Below are 20542 nucleotides of genomic sequence, written 5' to 3'. Positions count from 1 at the left end.
TGATACAGACTGATCCAGATTTGAACACTTCTATGACGTCACAGAAGTGGCGCTACGGCTATTGGGCCAACTCTCCACCTATCAGGGGAATGTGGGGTTGGGCCACGGCCAGCCATTGCCGCTCGAAAGCGCTGGAGACGCTGTAGTACATATGCCAGGCCTGTAAGTGGCGCTGTAGTCTGCCACAAAAGCAGCGAAGAAGACTTCCCGCCCATAGTTACCATGGTTACCCTTCTGTTTATTCTCCGCTGTGGCTTTTTTTCTCCCTCCCCGAGGCAAGCGTTTGCTCCCGCTGCTTTAATTCAATGCAATCCCTCCCCGTCGAGGCAAGCACTGTAATTCTCTCCGGTTAGTCCACCAGCAGATGACAAACACCCACCTCTCCGCCTCTTCTAAGGAACGAGGGGACCGTGCAGCAGAGTTTCAGTTTCAGTTTCTTTCGCCGGTCAAGATGTCCATTAAAGTTTAAATCTTCCGGACAAAATTAGAAAAGTGCCGGTCAAAGGTCTTCTTTGTTATTTATTGAGCTTTAAAACAAATGAATAACGACTCTATAGGCCTATAATAATATAATAAAACAGTAGACTGTATATATAAATATAGATCTTTTTTTTCTCCCCCTCTTGACTTGATCAGAGCACGGCTTCCCTCTCCTGCAGGGGGGCGTGGTCAGCTGCAGCTCACAAAATCAGCCCTGTAGACAGCAAACAGCACATAGAGCGAAATGAGGCATGGCTAAAATGCATGATCTGTTTGGTATTTTGAAAACAAACTTATAAATATACCTTATATAGGTATGGCCCTACAATATATCATTTAAATATAGCATGATAGGTGTCCTTTAACTTTCAATTTTATGCATTTCAGTTCTTCAATAACATTACTTAATTAACACTTCACTTTCCTGACACAGTTCCACTAACATACATTCACTGTCGATTGTTATTTTTTAATATTCTTTGCGGAATTTGGCCGTGTAAAATGTCCTCTTGGGTTGCCGTACAGTCAATGCGTGACGTCATTAGTACGCGTAACGGACCCGTGCTGATCTGGTTGGCCGTGCAGATATGGTACCTACACCACCCTATAGCCAAAGCCCGAGACACTGTTTAAAGCATAATAAAGACAATATATAGAGAGCATAATGTTTTTAATGCAATGGAGTCTCGCAACGTATGCTGCCCTGGGGTCTCCCTGCTCCCTGTGCTCAGATGCGACGCGTCATATGACGTCACATGTTTGGCATGTCTCGATTGAAAATGCTTTATTTAAAACAAAAACAAGGACAATAAACAAAGCAGTCTTCACAACGGCCGGACAAAATACTTTGAGCCGCCCTATAGCCAAAGCCCGAGACACTGTTTAAAGCATAATAAAGACAATATATAGAGAGCATAATGTTTTTGATATATCTGTTGTAATTTATTGTCGTTTATTGTGATTTGTAGTAATGTGTTTTTATTACATGTCCAGCACTTTGGCTCGACCAAAAATCGCTTTTAAATGTGCTTTATAAATAAAACCTGATTTGATTTGATTTGATTTTTAATGCAATGCAGTCTCGCAACGTATGCTTCAGCAGAGAATGGCCCGTGGCGGGAAACATTCACTCGCGATCTCAAGTCGTCTACAACATACGTTTAGGGAGCTATATAGAAGCCTATGGACATCCCGGAAAGTTGAAAATGTACGGTAAGGGCCGCCCCCCTTGCGTTGGAAAAAGACCACAGGGGACCTTGACATAACGTCAACATACGCCGACCTGGGAGTGAGGATGTGTTGCCCCTCCACAGTGTCCAGAGGACTCCCCAGGACAGAGCTGGCCTTATTTACCAGTATGTTCAGTCTCTTCTTGTCAGCAGCCGAGATGCTGCTGCTCCAGCAGGCCACACCATAGAAAATGGCTGATGCCACAACAGAGTCATAAAATATCTGAAAGAGTGCCCCCTGCACCCCAAAATACCTCAGTCTCCTCAGCAGAAACAGTCTGAGAAAAAGTCCCTTCTTGTTTCTCTGGCACCAGAGGGTGAAGTTCTGATTGAGTTCCCTTTACTCACTGTCGTCCTCAATAGAGACGAGGCCGACGATGGCATAGTCGTCAGATAACTTCTGATGGCAAAAAAACAATGTAAAATAGGTATTAATGTTTTTGAAATTAGGTTTATATCAAGTTGTAACACAAAATGTGGTGATAATTTATACTGTGTGACTCAAACTGTCAAAGTAGACCAGGTAAGTTTGGACCGAAGGGAGGACAAAGGTTACTTGTGAATGGAAAGACAATGCAAAGGTTAAAAATGTGAGGAGGAAATGACTGATTTATGGGGAATGGCTTGTTGATGGATGATATGGGTGTTAACACAATTTTGCCGGCAAATGCTTTCGGTTTCTCTGGCAGTATAAATATCAGAGCAGACAAAGAGAGCCTCAGTCTCCTGCCACCAGATTTCTGGTAAGTCTCAGTTAACCTTATGCTGGAAAATGTTTACTATTAGTACTGTTAATATATAGCATTACTTAATACAGTTATAAATGATACTTAATCAAGTGTGTTTCACTGATCTTCGTGCTAATTATATTTTCCTCTAGTTTTATAGAGAAATGTCTACGATGAACAGAGAAATACCAGAGCTTGCAGGTAGAGTTCATCTATATTTACTTACATTAAAACTAATAAGAAATGATTGAAATGCAAGCCTGTACCATGAAGCATTATTTGGTTTAGTGAGGTAACTTCAATGAGAACGCCATGGGTTTTTAGTCCTAAAAGTGGTTAACTTCTTTCCTGGGTAGTTTGCGACAGTAATACAACCCTTGTAGTATTGTTTCATATTTTGGGCCCGATGGTACTGTTTGGCTCAGACCCACGAAGGTATTCTGATTCTGTTTCTGAATACTTTAATAGGGTTATAAAAGCAATACGGAAATAACTATTTAAATATAAAATTCGTATATTGTTTTCATCTCAATTCCCAACAATAAAGATAAAATATATGATTAATGTCTGCAATTACTCTCTGCTATTTCACATTTAACAATTGAAGTTTCATTCATATTCTGTGATAAAGTTAAAATATACAAAAATAGAACCCCTGTAAGTATACCTAAGATAAGGTCTTAGGTTGCCTATTCATTCTTATTTTTAGAAAAATGGAAAATAAACATTTTATTCAATAATGATAATTATTTTTGAACTGATTGACAAACGATTGTCACATTTTTCTAATTAAAATGCAAGCCATAAATAAATTACAGGTGTTGAACAGCTGTGGAAACACAAGAACCACATTCAAATTGTTTTAGATACTGGCTATGAAATACATCCCTCAAAAATAATTTGCAGATGATTGATGAAATGTACACTGTTTTGGTGTCTGCTGATGAAATACAGTACATGTGAAAAATACATATGGTGTATGTGTCGCACAGAATATCAGAGTATGTTGACTTGTTGCAGTAGCTGCATGCGGTCTTTGAATCCTTTCAACGTCCACACACCTCGCAGCGATTGTTGCTGGCACTGGTTGCTATACTGGTATCTTGAATACCCGACTCGGTATTATTATCATTATTAAGCTAAATGTTTTTATAATAGTGTGTTTTATGTGGCGAACCTTTCTTTTTAAATTACTAATGTGTCATGAATTGATTTTACTTAAAATTCAAATATCTATATTCTTCAATAGCTTCTATGTCATGTGACCCATTATCTATAAATCATTACCAGTTATTATTATTGAACTTGATAATCCCTAACAATAATAATAATAATCATAATACTGATCTTTTTTGTACCTGTTCTTTACAGAAAATATGCCAATGTGGTACACATTTTAGGTTACTGATGTTTAATGAATTGATTTTGCATAAATATAATAGCAGTGGATAATATCAGTGTTTTTAAAGAGCTTCCATGTCATGTGACCAAATTACTCCAAATCAATACCAGATATTGTTACTGCACTGAAAAGAATACACACTTATTTTTATTAGATTTAACGTGCATATTGTTTTTAAAATGCATCTGTTCTGTTTCCATAAAAAAGTAATTACATTTAAAACTGCTGGATGTTTGCAATAGCTTCCATATCATGTGACATTATGACTCCACATCAATGCAGAATTGTATTATTTTGAAAACAAGGACACCTATTTTATAGGATTTGAATGAATTTTCCAAATATGAATATCGATATGAAAGAATCAGTATTTTTATTTATTTATTGAAAACTCTTGTTTTTTTTATCAACATATGTTATGTCATATGACCCAAAGATTACAAATCAATGCACTATTGTATATCTAATACACTTAACCTCTTGTTCTGCTTCATATCAACATTGTTATGAAAATGCAGCAGTTTATTGAAGCCTGTTTGTTTTCAACAGCTTCTATGTCATGTTACTTAATGAATCCAAATCAATGAAGCATTATATTTCCACACCGGACAAGTAGGACAAAACCTTTTTTGCCCTTTTTGGGATATTTGTACATTTCGTAAAAATATTAAAAAAAAAAACAATCTGCTGGTTTTGTTTTTGTTTACATTTCTTGAATTCAATCGCCTCTATATCGTGTGACTTTATGAATCTTAATCAATGCAGAACAGTATTGCTAACATAATCATCTTTATTGGATTTCATTTATTTTAATAGCTTTCATATCATGAGACCAAATTACTCCAAATTCAATTAAAACAAGTTTCCGATTTGTTAAGTGCAGTAATATTATGATTTTGGAGTCACTGAGTAACAAGACAAGGAAGGATTCAAGAACAATTTCACATTTCCCCCACAAAAAATATTAAAATATTCATTAAAAAATAAGAAGCACTAAATTCAAAAAGAGATGTGTCTTAATTATGTTTTTAATAATAACTACTGGTAATGAAATAGCTAATGGGTAACCTGACATAGAAGCTACTCATAACACATTATTAATCTAAAAAAAAGGTGTTCCACATTAAACACATTACTATAAAAACATTTACCATGATATTTACTAATTTGGGCAACTAAGCATATAGACATTGAAGATAACACTGGTTTGATGTCATTAAAATGATTTATTGATGAAACCCTGTGGTTCAGGGCGAGGCTTGGATGTCATATGACAGCTGAAAGTCTGTGAAACGTATTACTTGTATCACTTGTACTACTTTGCTGCAGGTACTTTTCTTTATGCATTTGGTGAATTATGTTTTCACATTTATTTCAATATTTGATATATTGAAGTGCCGTGGTAGAGTGCCTATATTCAAGTTACAGTGTTGCCAGAGGGAATGGCATTATTCTTTCGCAGCAGGTTCGAACCTGCATATATGGGCCATCAGCTCTAACCACTGAGCTCTTCTTTAGTCTGAAATCAGTTTCACACAATCACGGTTGTGGGTTAAGAAAACAACTGAAATATTGTCATATCATTCATTCTTTCCACAAAAGGATTAACTACGTTTATCCTCTACACTATTCCATAAGAACACATATAAGCAACACGTTTATCCAGTTGTCAGGTCTACTCATTCCTTAGATGGGGCAATGATGCAACACAATGTGTTTATTCTGAATACTCTTTGCTATTCTTCTAAATAACAGGTGTAATGAGTGTTGTTAGAAATATCAATCTGCAAAAGCTGTTCAAATTACTTTGTGCGTCTAGTTTTGGCTTATTGTAGTATTAGAGATGACGCTTGTGCAAGTTCACACATTGATTAAGATTAAAATCAGGATAAAATGTGGCTTTCTGAATCAGAAGAAAATTATGCTGCATATTTCTGTCTTTGTTTAGACACACATTTCTAGTTGTGCAAAGAGATTTTTCTAAAAGCAAAAGTCAAGTCTCATATGCATTTTGCAGTTAAAGCAGTTGCTATGATCTGTCAGATACTTAGACAGGGTCAAATTCCTGTATTTTTGCAAGTTAAAAGTTACATCACTTTTTTTTAACACTACACAAAACTGCACATTATTTAATTATAACTATAAATAAGCAAATGTCCAAATTGGCTTTAACAGAAGCAATCAATGACAGACAAAGGATAGTTGATGTTAAATGATTTGATGTAGGTTTGTTTGTCTGCAACTTGTTTGACATGAATAACAAATAATTCAATGTTTGCTTCTTTGAAAAAAAACTGGTTCTGTGAAATTAAAACATCGATTTTACTTTTGTCTCTAGGTTTCAAAGCACAGAAGTATTAAAGGAAGAGTCAGACCAGAGTCCTGTACTACGAAGCCGGATTTTCGCTTAGCGAGCTAACCTTAGGGAAAACTCTGGGTTTCCGGTCCTACGACGCTGGTTCACTTCTTACCGGGCTAGATCTCCATGGTAACTTATGCTGAGTGGCTAACCTGCTCCGGAGCAGGTTAGGTTGCAGGCTAAGAGATCAACTCAGTGAAAGCACCGCCTGCTGACCAATCAGAGCTCCGTGTGCGGAGTTTAAAGCTATCAAGTCATATTACAGGAGAAAGGAAATACAGAAAAACTGCCGTTGCAGGAATGACGGCCGGCAAAAATCATCGACTGTGTGAACGTGAAAATGAATAGAATATCCCCTCCCATCTTCAGAGCAATCTGACTATTATAACATTAGCGTTAAGAAAGCTTACTTAAATATCTGCCACAACATAAGTAACCGGATCAGAGTAACATTAAGTACAGTCCGCGGCACTGTGAGTACAGACGTCTATGTGTCCCATATCACATCATATCACATCATAATGTAGCCTATCATATATTTCCTTATCTGAGTCAGCTTCTTGAGCCGGACAGAGAAACCCTGGCTTGAGTTAACGAGTTGATAACCAGCGTCGTAGGACAGTTTAGCGAGAGCGTGTTTGTTTTGGATTAGGTAAGCCGGGTAACTCAAACATATCCAGGTTATGTTGAACCGGATTCGTAGTACAGGGGACAGGCTCCTGTCTTCAATGAACAGACCGAATGAAGACGGAAAAGAACATGCAGGTACGCTCCCCACTTGTGTATATGTTTGGTATCTCAATTATCGTAATGGCATTAAAAGTCCAGACAATACTTACAATAAACATGGAGGATTTATCAGTGAAAAGGTGGTCATAAACCTCAGCTCAAAAAATATTAAATGTGTTGTCAAGGGTAAACTAAAGAACAGCCTTTAAAAGATCTTGTTTGGGTTTCTTTTTTTCCACTTAAAGGGGACCTATCATGCAAAATGCACTTTTGTACGTCTTTTATACATGAATATGTGTCCCCGGTGTTCCAGGGAACTCACCAAGTGTCAGAAAACACAACCCTCTCTATTTTCCTCCATACCCAAATCTAAAAAAAAGGGGCTGCAACGGATCTGATAAAAACTGATCCAGATTTGAACACTGTCCTGACGTCAGGACAGTGGCGCTACGGCTATTGGGCCAACTCCACCAATCAGGAGGAGACAGCCACGGCCATTGCCGTTCGAAAGCGCTGGAGACGCTGTAGTACATATGCCAGGCCTGTAGATGGTGCTGTTCTCACTGAATATGCCCTTGCAAATACAGAGCTAAAAAATGTCAAATTGAGCAAAATGAGGCATGGCTAAAATGCATGATCTGTTTGGTATTTTGAAAAAAAAAAAGTATAAATATGCCTTATATAGGTATGGTCCTACACTATATTATTCAAATATAGCATGATAGGTCCACTTTAAGCAATGGGGAAATGTTCTTGTAATGTTTGGGGTAACATTTTCTTTGTAGTGAGAATGTCGCAATACACAGTACACAGTAAAATAAATGCCTATAAAGTCTTCCAAAGTGGACAAATCTACACAAACCTTGTGTGTTTGTCTAATCCCTACAAAAACAGCAAGAAAGAAACGGGGGGTTACGTATTGTAACCCTAGTTATATAAACACAGGCGGAGCCCTCTACTGGACTCTATGGGTACTACTCTCTATCATGCTGTGCGTGCTTTCACCTACTGAATTTACGTAAACGTAGCCGGCCAATCGGGGCGAGCCTACCTGAATGCGCGCGCAGGCCCACAGTATATAAGGCGGCTACAGCCGCCGCCCCACTATCCTATACACTCTTCAGCAAGCGGACTAGGAAAGACAGGGCCTCCAGGTAGAGGGCTCCGCCTGTGTTTATATAACTAGGGTTACAATACGTAACCCCCCGTTATATCTCTCACAGGCTCCGCCCTCTACTGGACTCTATGGGTACAGTGGGCGGAGCCCCGATGTATAAACGCCCTGTCGTCCAACAACATCGACCCACCACACCGTCCCTGACCGGCTTTTGGCTAATATCCACTGCATCCCCACTTCCTCCCATCCGGTTGTAACCGTGGAGAAGTCGGGGCCGCAACTTGGATAAGGCACACTCACACACGCTTACCTCGTGTAGAGTGTGCATGGAAAAAAATGGTGCGGAGACTCCGTCTGGAGCCTACCGCGCACCATGTTCCCCAGGTCCCTCAGGAGCATGGGAAAAACATAAGTGCACCACATCCCCCACACTCACACACGCTCCGTGTAGAGTGGGCATGGACAATAGTGAGGAAGGCTCTCAGATACCTGCTGACCCACAGCCACCCCCCTCTCACCAGTCATGCGTTGCCCCGGCAAGCACAGACGACGAGAAGGAGCCAGACATGTCCAGGAGATAACATTTTATGAAGGGGCCTGGCGTAGACCAAGACGCCGCCGTGCATATATCTTCTACACTCACGCCGCTGAGTAAGGCTGTTGACACAGCCACAGCCCGTGTAGAATGTGCACGGACCCCAGTGGGGGGGGCTCTCCCCGCCCGTCCATAGGCATGTGTAATGCACTCGCATAGCCATCCTGCTAGGCGCTTCTTTGAGAGGGCTTTTCCAGCCACACCATCCCTAAAGCACACAAACAGTTGTTCAGTGCGCCTAATGGCAGCCGTGCGCTCTACATAGCATGCTAGCGCACGCACTGGGCAGAGGAGGTGCAATTTAGCCTCCCTGGCCCCAATATGGGGTGGAAGATTAAAGCCACCTAACTGAATAGCCCTTGATCTGAATGAACTTCTGATACTTTTAGGAGTAAAGGAGTTGTTCGGCCTGAGTGTCGCCCCGCTACGGTCACCCCGGATCAAAAGACAACTTGGGTGTACCGACAGAGCGGTCAGCTCGGACACTCTTTTAGCCGAAGTCAAGGCAAGTAGCAATGCTGTCTTCCATGACAGTGCTACTAGGGAGGAAAGCTCCAGAGGCTCAAATGGTTCTGTGACCAGAGCCTCGAGCACCAACGGCAGGTCCCACTGTGGGGCGGAGGCGTGCACTACCGGGCGCTGCCTCCTGACCCCCTGCAAAAACCGCGTCATAAGCGGCTGACTGAAGGCTGACCTGCCTCCAAATCCCTCATGGCAGGACGAAATGGCTGCTGCATACACCTTAATTGTGGAATGAGCCAGCCCCCTGTCCACCAGTATCTGTAAGTAGGTAAGAATAGAGCCCAGCGTGCACGACAGAGGCTCTAGACTCCTTCCTTCACACCATCGCCGGAATCCCGCCCACTTTGGCCTGTAACAAGCTGTGGTGGATTCTGCTCTTGCTGCTTGGATAGTCTGAATAACGTTATCAGACAGCCCCACCTGTCTCAGCCTGTCCCTCTCAGGAGCCAGCCTGGAGAGGTTGGCCCAGAGTGGGTAACGCCCCTATTGCACCTGCTTCCTGAGACAGCGCTCCCCAGACCTGAGGAATCGCCCAGGGCTGGCCCACCATCATCTGTGTTACCCCCGCGTTACCACGGCGCCAGGCGGCGATCTGGGGCCACCAGGATGATTGACAGCTGTTCCCGCCTCACCCTCTCCAGGAGGGGGGGGATAAGGTGCAGCGGTGGAAAGGCGTAAAGCAGCTTTCTTGGCCATGGCTCGTGTGCAAACGTGTCGACCCCCAAGGGCGGGTTGTCCCACCGAGCCAGGGAGAACCACAGGGCACAGTGGCTGTTGGGCCGATTGGCGAACAGGTCCACCTCTGCTCTAACGAACTGAGTCCAGACCTGCTTCACCACCTCCGGGTGAAGCCTCCACTCGTCTGGCAGGGGTCCGCCTCTTGACATGAGGTCGGCCCCCCCTGTTCTCCCATCCCGGGATGTGAAGAGCCCTTAGAGACAACACAATCTGTGAAACCCACAGCCACAGGTTCTCTGCCGCGGTCAACCAGGCTATTGAGCGGACTCCGCCCTGCCTGTTGATGTACGCCACTGTGGTGCGGTTGTCGCTCCTTACTAGCACCTGTTTGCCCTGTATTAAGGGTTTGCAGTGCTGTAGGACCAACATCACTGCTTGCAGCTCCAGGAGGTTGCTGTGCTGCCAGAGGCCAGCAACCACCCACAGCTCTCTCTAGACACGTCCCCCCCCCATCCTGTCACTTTCTTTTTCTTTGAAGCGTCTGTGAAGACTGTGATATAGGAGGTTACCTGCCCCAGTGGAGCTCCCCTCCGCAGATTCTCTGGGGACCCCCAGAATCGGAGGTTGCTCTCTACTGAGGGGGGGGATGGCCACCAGACGTCGTTTGTGTCTTAAGATCTAAACGAAGGCCGGTAAACCACATCTGCATGCGACGTGCATGCAGCAGTCCGAGTGGCACTACGGAGTGAGCAGCCGTCATGAGACCCAAAGTCTGCATGATGATCAAAGCTGTCACCGTCGCCTCCTGACGCAGCCTGCAGACTGCCCACAGCAGAGAAGCCTGTCTGCTTTCTGTCAGGGTGACACGTAGTCTGCCTGCATCGAGCATCACCCCCAGATATTCTACCTGCTGGTGAGGTATGGGGGAGCTCTTCTTCCAATTGACCGCAACTTCTTTTTCAACCCAACTTGGTTAGGTGTAGGATCAATTGGGCTGTGTGCAGTATTGCCCATTCCCTGGACCTGGCCATAACTATGAGGTCGTCCCTCATGCCATGGTCCCGCAGCGGTTGCAGCGTCGTGGCTGAACGTGCGTGGGGATAGGGAGTAGCCGAACGGCAGTCTGTTGTACTCGTAGGCTACCCCCTGGAAGGCAAAACGCGAATACTTTCTGTGCTCTTGGAGCAATTTCGCCTTGAAAGTAAGCGTTCTTCAGGTCGATGGTTGTGAACCAATCGCCTGGCTGCACCAGTCTCAGTAACTGTTTCATAGTTAACATATGGAACTTCTTGCATGCAATGTGCTGGTTCAGGCATTGAAGATCCAGAATGGGCCTGAATTCTCCTGTCTTCTTGGGAACCAGGAAGTACAGGGAATAATGCCCCTTCTCTCTGACTTGAGAGTGCACATGCTGAGAGGAAACCTCCTCCTGGGATGACAGATGTGCTTCTCTCCTGCCTCTGAACGGAGGAGGGATGCTGCAAAACTCAGTGTCCTGTCCATGCGCTCTGTTAATACACCTCTGATTTTCCATTCCCCATAACATTGTGTTAGGGGATGTGCAATCAGCTGCGGCGCCGCAGCTATAAAGCTGTGGTACTCTCTGGTGGCCCACTCCGCCGTCAAACCCTCCATAAAAGGAAGTTTGACCCATGAGGGGCTGACACAGAAAGGGCCGTTTTTCTATAATGTAGTTTCCACTCAGAGAAAAAAACGGCCGATTTTTAACTGAGGTCCCTGAACGCACCACGGCATGCTCCCGTGAGAGCGCGCGCTCCACCATAATGCTGTTTTCTCTTAGAGAGAAATAAGCATTAATCGGAGCTTCTTCAGTCCATGAACACACCGCGGCCCGCTCTCGGGGGGGGGGCGCGCGTCGTCATAATGCCGTCTCTTGAAACGGACATTATGGGGAAATGTGGAAAATGTGGAATGTGGAGAGAGATGACTCTTACTCTGGGATAAATGCAATCGTTTTTACTGAATGCATTTTACACCTTAGAACTAGAGTTACACTACGTAATGCACTGTTCTTCTGCGGAGGTCCCTGAACGCACCGCGGCCACTCTCACGGGCGCCGCACCTCATAATGGGTGTCCAATTAACATCGTATGAAAGCGGCCTTGCCGATCTCAACGAGACATTATGGGAAAATGTGGAATTGTGGAGAGATATGACTCTTACTCTGGGATAAATGCAATCGTTTTTACCAAATGCATTTTTCACACACACTTCTTGCAACAGGGCCTCTTTTCGACTTTGTAGCCACCGCTAAGAAGCTGTAGTATTCTCTGGTGGCCTACTCCGCTGTCAAACCTTCCATAAAAGGGAGTTTTGGCATGGGGCTGACACAGAAAAAGGGGCCGATTTTCTACTGAGGTTCTTGAACGCACCGCGGCAGCTCCCGTGGGGCCGCGGCTCTGTCAACTGCCATCTCTTTGAAACGGACATTATGGTGAAAAATGGAAATGTGGAGAGAGATGACTCTTACTCTGGGATAAATGCAATCTTTTTCATGCATTTCTCACACACACATCACTCTCTTGAACCCGCACAGTGCTTTGACAGCACTACGGTTTATTCCACTCACGTGCACGCGCCCACCTGCTGGCTCCTATACTGGAGTTTACAGAGGGGGCGGGGAGTGTGGGACAGTGTTCTTTCCGATCCAAAGAGCCCTTCCGTAAACACGGGGGCTCCCAGGAGATCAACACGGTCCTTTTTGAAAAGTGCCATGCGGCGTGATCCCTCACCGGGATACCACACGGCAGACAACGGCGGCGGCCACAATCAAGCTACAAATAATCGCTCTGATCTGGCGAGGTGGGGGCATCTCCAGCAATGAGCGAGATGCCCAACACACCCGTGTTTATCTGCAGTCGCCCTGTCCCGCGATAGCGTGGCAGAGCTCTTTTCAGCTCCCTGCCCAGCCTGCTGCCCGCTGGAAGCAGCTGCGCTCCGCCGCCATGGTCATCACCTTAGGCGGTGGACCGAACCCGGAAGTGCCCGACAACGGCACACGGAGCCATTCGCCCCGCTGGAATGGCGAACGTGAATGGCACCGCCTCGGCCATATCCTGGCCCCCCAAACACTCTAACAGAGGTGGTGGAGATCGGTGCCCGCGATCAAACCAAGGCAGGTGGGGCATGGCCGAGATTCCAGTAATGGTGAGTCCATTTTTCGTTTCTTCTAATCTTCGTACGTTTATTTAACTCTTCGGTTGTCAGCTCGTCTAAAGAGAAAAAGGATAGTGGGGCGGCGGCTGTAGCCGCCTTATATACTGTGGGCCTGCGCGCGCATTCAGGTAGGCTCGCCCCGATTGGCCGGCTACGTTTACGTAAATTCAGTAGGTGAAAGCACGCACAGCATGATAGAGAGTAGTACCCATAGAGTCCATTAGAGGGCGGAGCCTGTGAGAGATATAACAAAAGTATGTGGTTTCAGAGAGAGTTACCAAGCCAATATTCCCAGCTGTAATTCCAAAAGAATAGTAACAGCATGTTACTCTTTAAATCAAGAAAACTAGCATGCACGCACATACACCAATAAATGCAAGCATGCCATACCTGTTGTTAATTTCTAAATACAATATTTTGATATTTTTATTTTCTCATTGACAGTCCTATTCACCTTTCTCTCCAAACTGGGACTGGAGAAATTCTATCACGAAAAAATCACACTTCAGTCTCTATTGGAGATCAACAAATACAGTATAAATGAAGAAGCTGCCTCATCAGTGGAGGAAATACCTTGGTGGTTTCTAAGAAAACTATTTAAACTCAATGCAGAATGCAGGAGCTGTACACAGGTATTTAATGATGGTAATGATGATCGTGATCCTTTCACTGCAGATAAATCTGCAGACAATGAGGTTAACCCTCTCGACCTCATAACAGCACTATTCCTTTGTGCTGACAGCTTCTTGCAACAGGAAATGGCCCTCAAGATGTCAATGTGCCAGTTTTCTGTCCCACTGCTGATGCCCCATGTCAATAACAGTCAGAGTACCCTGATGCTGTGGGCTCTGAGGGACATTGTCAAAGAGTGGCGTCCACACAGTTTGTCTGAATCAAAAGGCTTTGTTGAAGACAACATTGTCCAAGCAAAGATACCATTCTTTTCCTTTGTGAGGCTCAAAAACTGTACTCTGTCCAAGTCCCAAATGTTGAATCAAGTTCTCAGCCTTGGCCAGCAGAATCACAATATCTTCATAGACAGAGAAATGAAAGGAGGAGCAATTAAAAGACAGATAGCCAATGGCTTGGCAGAGGTGAGCTGGTACCTTCCCAGAGGCAAAGATTATCCTGATGTATTTCCAGACCCAATTGCCTTCGCCAATCTGAGAGGAAACATTTCTGAGTCACTTGCTCAGTTCACTTTTCTGTTTCATGTGTCAACTGCTACCTTTGTCTTCCTGGACAAAATTGAAAAAGAGGAGCATGAGATTCTGACTTCTCTTCAAGATGTGAAATCCAAACTGATCTTGGTTGTTAACTGCAAGGATGGAAGTGCTGAAGAGGACATGGAGTCTGTCAGGAAAACAGTGAAAGAATTAGATTTGCCAAACAGCAATGTGAAAGTTAAAGACCCAAGAGTAAATGTTGTAGGGTTCTCAGAGACACTTTCTGCAGCCATTAACAAGATAACAGTTGGAAAACCCACAATGAACATTGAAAATATGGTTGACAAAGCTGTTGAACTTGGTCTGTCAGTGGATGAATGCACAAGTGATGAACAAAAGGAAACCGCTGAGACGATTGTCAAAGGAATTAGGGTACAGAAGATACCAGACTACAAGAGAAAACAGCTTCCTCTGCAAGGCGCTGACTGGAAAAGGTTATCGCAGTTAGAGAAAGAGGAATGTAGCTTAAAGAGGCCTGATACTCTGGCACCTGAAGAATATAAATCTCAGCTACAGGAAAAAAAACAACAAATCAAGAAGAAGCTTGGCAAACAGAAACTATCAGATGATATGAAGACTTTCATTAAACAGTTACCTAAAAATGACAGCAAGAGCAGAGATGTCTTCCTTAAGTGGATGAAACTCAAACTGGATGCTTATTCACGGGATAAGCTATCTTCACTCCGCCGCAAATGGACAGAACAAAGCAACAAAAAGAACAAAGATGTGAAAGAGATTGCAAAGCTGGATCAGGAGCTGCTGGAAAGCACATTAGGGTTAGAGCAATACATGAGAGAGATGGGACTGATCTATGAGTTTTCATTGCAGTCTCAAAACTCTGCTGATGAAGTACGTCGTCTCCCTGGTTTGGCAGCTGAACTGCTGTTGGATGGATATCCTTTAGAGCTCTTGGATGGAGATGCTTCCAACATCCCAGAGAAATGGGTGAGAGATGTACTAATGGAGCTACACAGGAAGGTTGGAGAGAAGAGCAGACTGTTGGTACTGACCGTGTTGGGTCTCCAAAGTTCCGGGAAGTCAACACTCCTCAACACCATGTTCGGTGTGCAGTTTCCAGTCAGCAGTGGCAGATGCACAAGAGGAGCTTATATGCTCTTCCTCAGAGTAAGTGATGATATGCAACACCAGCTGAACTGTGACTTCATAGTTCTCATTGACACAGAGGGCCTCAAGTCTCCTCATTTGGCCCAACTAGAAGACAGTTATGAGCATGACAACCAGCTGGCAACCTTTGTCATTGGTTTGAGTGATGTCACAATTATCAATGTTTCATCAGAGAACTACACAGAGATGAAAGATATCCTGCAAATTGCAATCCATGCATTCCTGAGAATGAAACAAATTGGTAAAAAGCCAATTTGTCATTTTGTGCACCAGAATGTTGCTGGAGTCTCCGCTGATTCAAATAACTTGAAGGCAAGACACATTCTCTTGGACCAACTCAATGAAATGACTAAAATTGCTGCAGAAATGGAAAAGCAGCCCTCTATAAAGAGCTTCACAGATGTGCTGGACTATGACATAGCAAAAAACAACTGGAACATCCCCGGACTCTGGCATGGGACTCCACCGATGGCACCAGTGAACACAGGCTACAGTGTAGCTGTAGCAGATTTCAAGAAAAACCTCTTGGAGACAGTGAACAAAGACAAGACCGATGATGTTTCACAGATTCCAGAGTTTCTAGAATGGGTAAGAAGTCTCTGGAAAGCAGTCAAATATGAGAACTTCATCTTCAGTTTCAGAAACACTCTTGTGGCTCGTGCTTATGACAACCTTTGCAAGGAGTTCAGTCAATGGGAATGGAAATTCAAAAAAGACTTGATCTCCTGGCAGGATGGGGCAAAGTTAGAGATCTTAAATTCTGACAACAAAACACATGTGAACACTTTGACGACAATGGTTGCCTCACAAACATCACAGTTGATCGACAAAATAAAGGTTGGACGAAAAGAAATGGACGAGAAACTTGTTGAATACTACCAAAGAAAAAACATAAATGTGAATCTGATAAAGGACAACAAAATTGACTTCATCAACCGTATCAAAAGTCTTAAAGACGAATTCCAACGTTCAGTAAACAATGCATTGGATTGTGCGCTTGAAGAAAAGAAAAGTTCAAAAGAGTCTGAGGACATTCAGAGCAAACACAGAGAAATGATAGAAAAAGAAGTAATGAAACTCTTGAGTGATCGCGAACACCGCACACTTTCTGATGAACAGTTGAAACGTGACTTTCAACAGATGTGGACAAAAGTCACAGCAAATGTGTCTGGACTGAAAGAACTAAACATATCTGAAAAAGTCCTTGAACAGTTGAGAATTAACTTCGGTAATCGTAACTTCAATGAGGAATTACAGAAGATTGGAGACCTAAAGGACATAGGAAAGAAGCCTTTTGAAGTCAAAACTGAACATGTAAAAGTACCTTGGACAAGTATTCCACTCTTGGAAAAGAGACATTTAAAGAGAGAGTTGCAGAGTCTTGCAGACAATGTCATTGAGTCTTGCACACGGTCTGTACGTGGTATTGCAAAAACCGACTCGGACTACCATGACTCTTTTACAAAGGATCTTTTGAAAAAAGTAGATGATTCTCTTAAAGGAAACACTTTCCAGCCCAAGTTTGAGATTGACCTGAAACTTCACATCTGTGGCATTGCCTCAAGAGAGTTCCTTCAAATGCACAGAAATGTCTTGTCGGGAAGGGATCCCAGAATTCTGTTGGAAAAGCACAAGCAACAGTACTTGTTGGATTTTACCGATCTATACAAAAAGAGAGATGATTGCCAACGCAAAGCAAATGATTTCGTCAGACTTTGTATCAAACCTGCTGTTGAAGAGTACATCCGTAAAAATCTGGGAACCAACATTGTGGATAAAGTTAGGTCAGGCCGCCATTCAGCAGAGTACAGTTGCCGCAAAATTTTCCAGTACAACATTAAGAAAGAGTTGCTGCAAAAGGAAGACTTTCAGAGTTTTGTCAAGTTCATTTGTAAGTATGAAATTTACGTGAAGGACTTGATATTTCAGCACATCTTGGAAAGAATGTCAGAGGACAAAGCTTTATGCAAACTGAAAAGTCTGAATCTGAAGGTCATAGTTGATAAATTAACAGATGCAACTGAAAGGGCCTCAAAAGGAGAGGATGGTGTCCTGCTGCCAGATAACAAGGAAAGCATCACAGAGCTCATCAAAAACATGCGCACATTTTTGACCAAAGATATCTCGATATCAGTAGAGGCTGAAAAAACTGCCTTGTTTCAAATCAAAAGCACGTGCCATCCATTTACAAAGAGCCTCGTCAAATCATTGAGTGAAATGAAGGAACAGCTGCAGAAGGAGTTCTCATCTGAAGACATCACTGAGACTGTGAACAAACTTCCAACAAAACCACAGGATGAGCTTTTCAGTCAGGTGTTTGGTTGTGGACATCAATGTCCATTTTGTAAAGTTCCTTGTGAGGCTGCAGGCATACCATTTACAACAAATACATCTAAAGACAAACACACACATCAGGCAGCTGTTCATCGGCCACAAGGTCTCGGTAGATACAGGATTGTAGACACTGAGAAGCTGTCGGAAACACTGTGCACAACTGATGTTCACAGTGAGTCTAAATTCAGGTGCGCTGACACTAATGGAGAATGGCATCCTTACAAGGACTACAGAAAATTCTACCCAGACTGGCACATTCCTCCAGACAACACCATCAAGCCATGTGAATACTGGAAGTATGTCCTGGTTAAATACAATGAGAGATTTGCCCAGGAATACAAGGCCAAGCCAGCTGATGTTCCAGAAGCATGGAGGAAAATTACAAAGGAACAAGCACTGAAAGACTTGAAGGAAGCCTACATCATTAACGAATAACCTGCAATCCTGACAAATATCTCTTTAACAAGAGAGAGAAAACCAGAAGGAAACAGGAACTGAACACGCCAGGGCAAAAAGACAAAACAGATCGACACTGTTGTGATAAAGTTGACTGCACCGTGATCTTTAGTGGCATCCTGGGGTTTGACGATCACTATTATTGACAACTGATGAGTTTAAGAAGTTGCAGAGAAGTTAAAAAGCTAGAGATAGTTATCTGAGACTTTTTATTTCTTTTTAAGATTACAAATGTTATGTTTTCCCTTTATTAATCTTCTATAAGACCTCATGTACCATGCACGATAATGATGTTAACAAAAAAGAGGAACAATTCTTTAAATCTTTATTGTTCAGTTTTTTTCTATTTTCAAGATGTTGTATTCCTCTGGGTGTGATGACTAGCGTAACAAAATATGATTCTGAAAATGATGTGCGTCATAGTCCACCTGAAGAAAGAGATTATGTTATTTTGTTTTTGTCATTTATTTTCAGTAAACTGTTAAACGTTGTGCATTATAACTGGTGTGCACAACAAAGTTGATGTCACTGATAAAGATGGTTTACTACAAAGACCGTGTTGGAAACAAAGAGATGTTTTGTGATGTAAATGTCTGCATGAGTCATGTATTGCTTCACATTTGAGCTTTTAAGTAACGTATTTTGCAGATAAAAACCAGGAGGAAAAATGTGTGATTTCATACCAGTCTGGGAATAATACATTTTATTGAACTTTTTAATACTTACTTTTTTCTTGTTTTATTATTTGTATTCATTCCTTGTGTTCATGCAATGATGTCTAAAGACCATGTGATGAGATCATGTTTGTTTTTGTTTTTACTTCTTATTATTACTTTCTCAACAGTTTTTCATTTTTCATTTTATTATTCACCATGTATTGTAAATATAAACGTTGATGTGTACTTGGAGAGTACATAAGCCAGCCTCAGTTGAAATACTGTTAGTGCATGTTGATGACGTTTTGCTTAATGTGCAAATACTGTGGCATCCTTCACATCTTGTTGATGATGAACTTTTGATTTTCATTCTGTTAGACGGATAATGATGTGATGAACAAGTGAGAAAGAAGGACTGTTTGAATGCTCAGATAAAAAATGTTAGAGTTTAGTTTTTTGATGATTGCAACTCTTTTCATAAAGACTAGTGCAAAACAAGAAGTTGTTGTTGATAATGTTAAAATACAAGAACAGAGAAACAGATGTTGTCTCATGTCTTCAATATTTTTACTGTTATAGTTTTATGCAAGACGTTTTTATCTTTTCCTTTATATTTTTAATATTAAATGTTATTTCATTCATTTTTTATAATATTTTTGAAAATCTCACTCACGCCGTGTGCACAAAATGATGACGTAGGCAAAGACTAGTGATGAGATCATGTTTTACTTACTTTTATTTGTACTACTTATTATTACTTACTCAACTATTTACAGGTTTTGTTTTATTATTCAACTTTGCTTAATGCACAAAGGCCATGAGAAACAGATGTTATCTAATGGCATCACTATTCTTTCATATGTGTACTGTTATAGTTTCATGCAAGACATTGATATATTGTTATAATAACACTACTGTTATGTGTGGGTAGTTTGTGATGTATTGCTATAATAATAATAATTTTCTTAAAGAACATCAGGCTGTGTGCACAATATGATGTCGTGGGTCTGTGTCGTACAAAGACCGTGTGATTAAATCATGTTTTACTTACTATTATTATTCTTACTCATTTTACTTTTTTTTTCACCATTTCTTGCAGTGCATCCTAAGTGCTTAAAGTACAAAGGCCATGAGAAACAGATGTTTTCTAACATGTACTCATTATTCTTTAATATGCTCTACTGTTTTGTTTATTTGAAGTAAAGGCAGTGAATAAGAAATGTTTATGTAACTGACTTTTGTCTGTAGATTAAATATCCTCTAAACAAGCCAACAGCAGAGAATACTGTTGATCATGGTATTGATATTTTCAGATTTATTAAAAGTTGATCCAGCGACAAGAAAGTTGAAAAATATATCATATATAGTTTAACATTTATATCCTTTTTTTGTTGTTACTTTTATTCAAGTTGACAAACATAAAGTTGTGTGCATAATGGAAACCAACAAAATGATGATATGTTGTCAGATCCTATGAAAAAAAAAAATGTTGAAGCAAATATAACAATAAAATGATTCTGATCAAAGTCAGTTGTCAGTTTTCTTTTCTCAAGTGAAAATAATATATCTGTTTATTTCTGTGTTTTTCATCCAGATTTTCAGATTTAACTGAGTATTCTTCCAACACCAGAACAACGTGCAGGAAACTTTATTTTATGGTACTATGCATTACAAAATAACATTTAAAGATCAGCAGTTTAATCAGGATTTAAATTACTATAATTACCAC

The 20542-nt window shown here is 42.0% G+C and overlaps 1 protein-coding gene and 1 long non-coding RNA gene across 2 annotated transcripts; both read left to right on the top strand.

The window, feature by feature from the left end:
* The first annotated feature begins 2416 nt into the window (after positions 1-2416).
* LOC117496989 lies at positions 2417-6528 on the top strand. The gene is made up of 3 exons (XR_004557338.1): positions 2417-2452; positions 2590-2638; positions 6178-6528. It is a non-coding gene; the product is annotated as an uncharacterized LOC117496989 (long non-coding RNA).
* A 168-nt stretch (positions 6529-6696) lies between these two features.
* On the top strand, positions 6697-20339 carry LOC117496986 (up-regulator of cell proliferation-like). The gene is made up of 2 exons (XM_034148869.1): positions 6697-6963; positions 13461-20339. Exons 1-2 carry the CDS (start codon positions 6882-6884, stop codon positions 18134-18136), a joined length of 4758 nt encoding a protein of 1585 aa, XP_034004760.1. The 5' UTR covers positions 6697-6881; the 3' UTR covers positions 18137-20339.
* Positions 20340-20542: the final 203 nt, after the last annotated feature.

Source organism: Trematomus bernacchii, unplaced genomic scaffold, assembly GCF_902827165.1.
Source record: "Trematomus bernacchii unplaced genomic scaffold, fTreBer1.1, whole genome shotgun sequence".
NCBI classification, from domain to species: Eukaryota; Metazoa; Chordata; class Actinopteri; order Perciformes; family Nototheniidae; genus Trematomus; species Trematomus bernacchii.
This window is presented reverse-complemented; position numbering and strand designations above follow the sequence as displayed.

Excerpts from the sequence above, each read along its gene's own strand:
- LOC117496986 (XM_034148869.1), top strand. The coding sequence starts at position 6,882 with ATGTTGAACCGGATTCGTAGTACAGGGGACAGGCTCCTGTCTTCAATG. Across the intron at positions 6,964-13,460 it reads AGACGGAAAAGAACATGCAG|TCCTATTCACCTTTCTCTCC; the intron begins GTACGCTCCCCA and ends TCTCATTGACAG.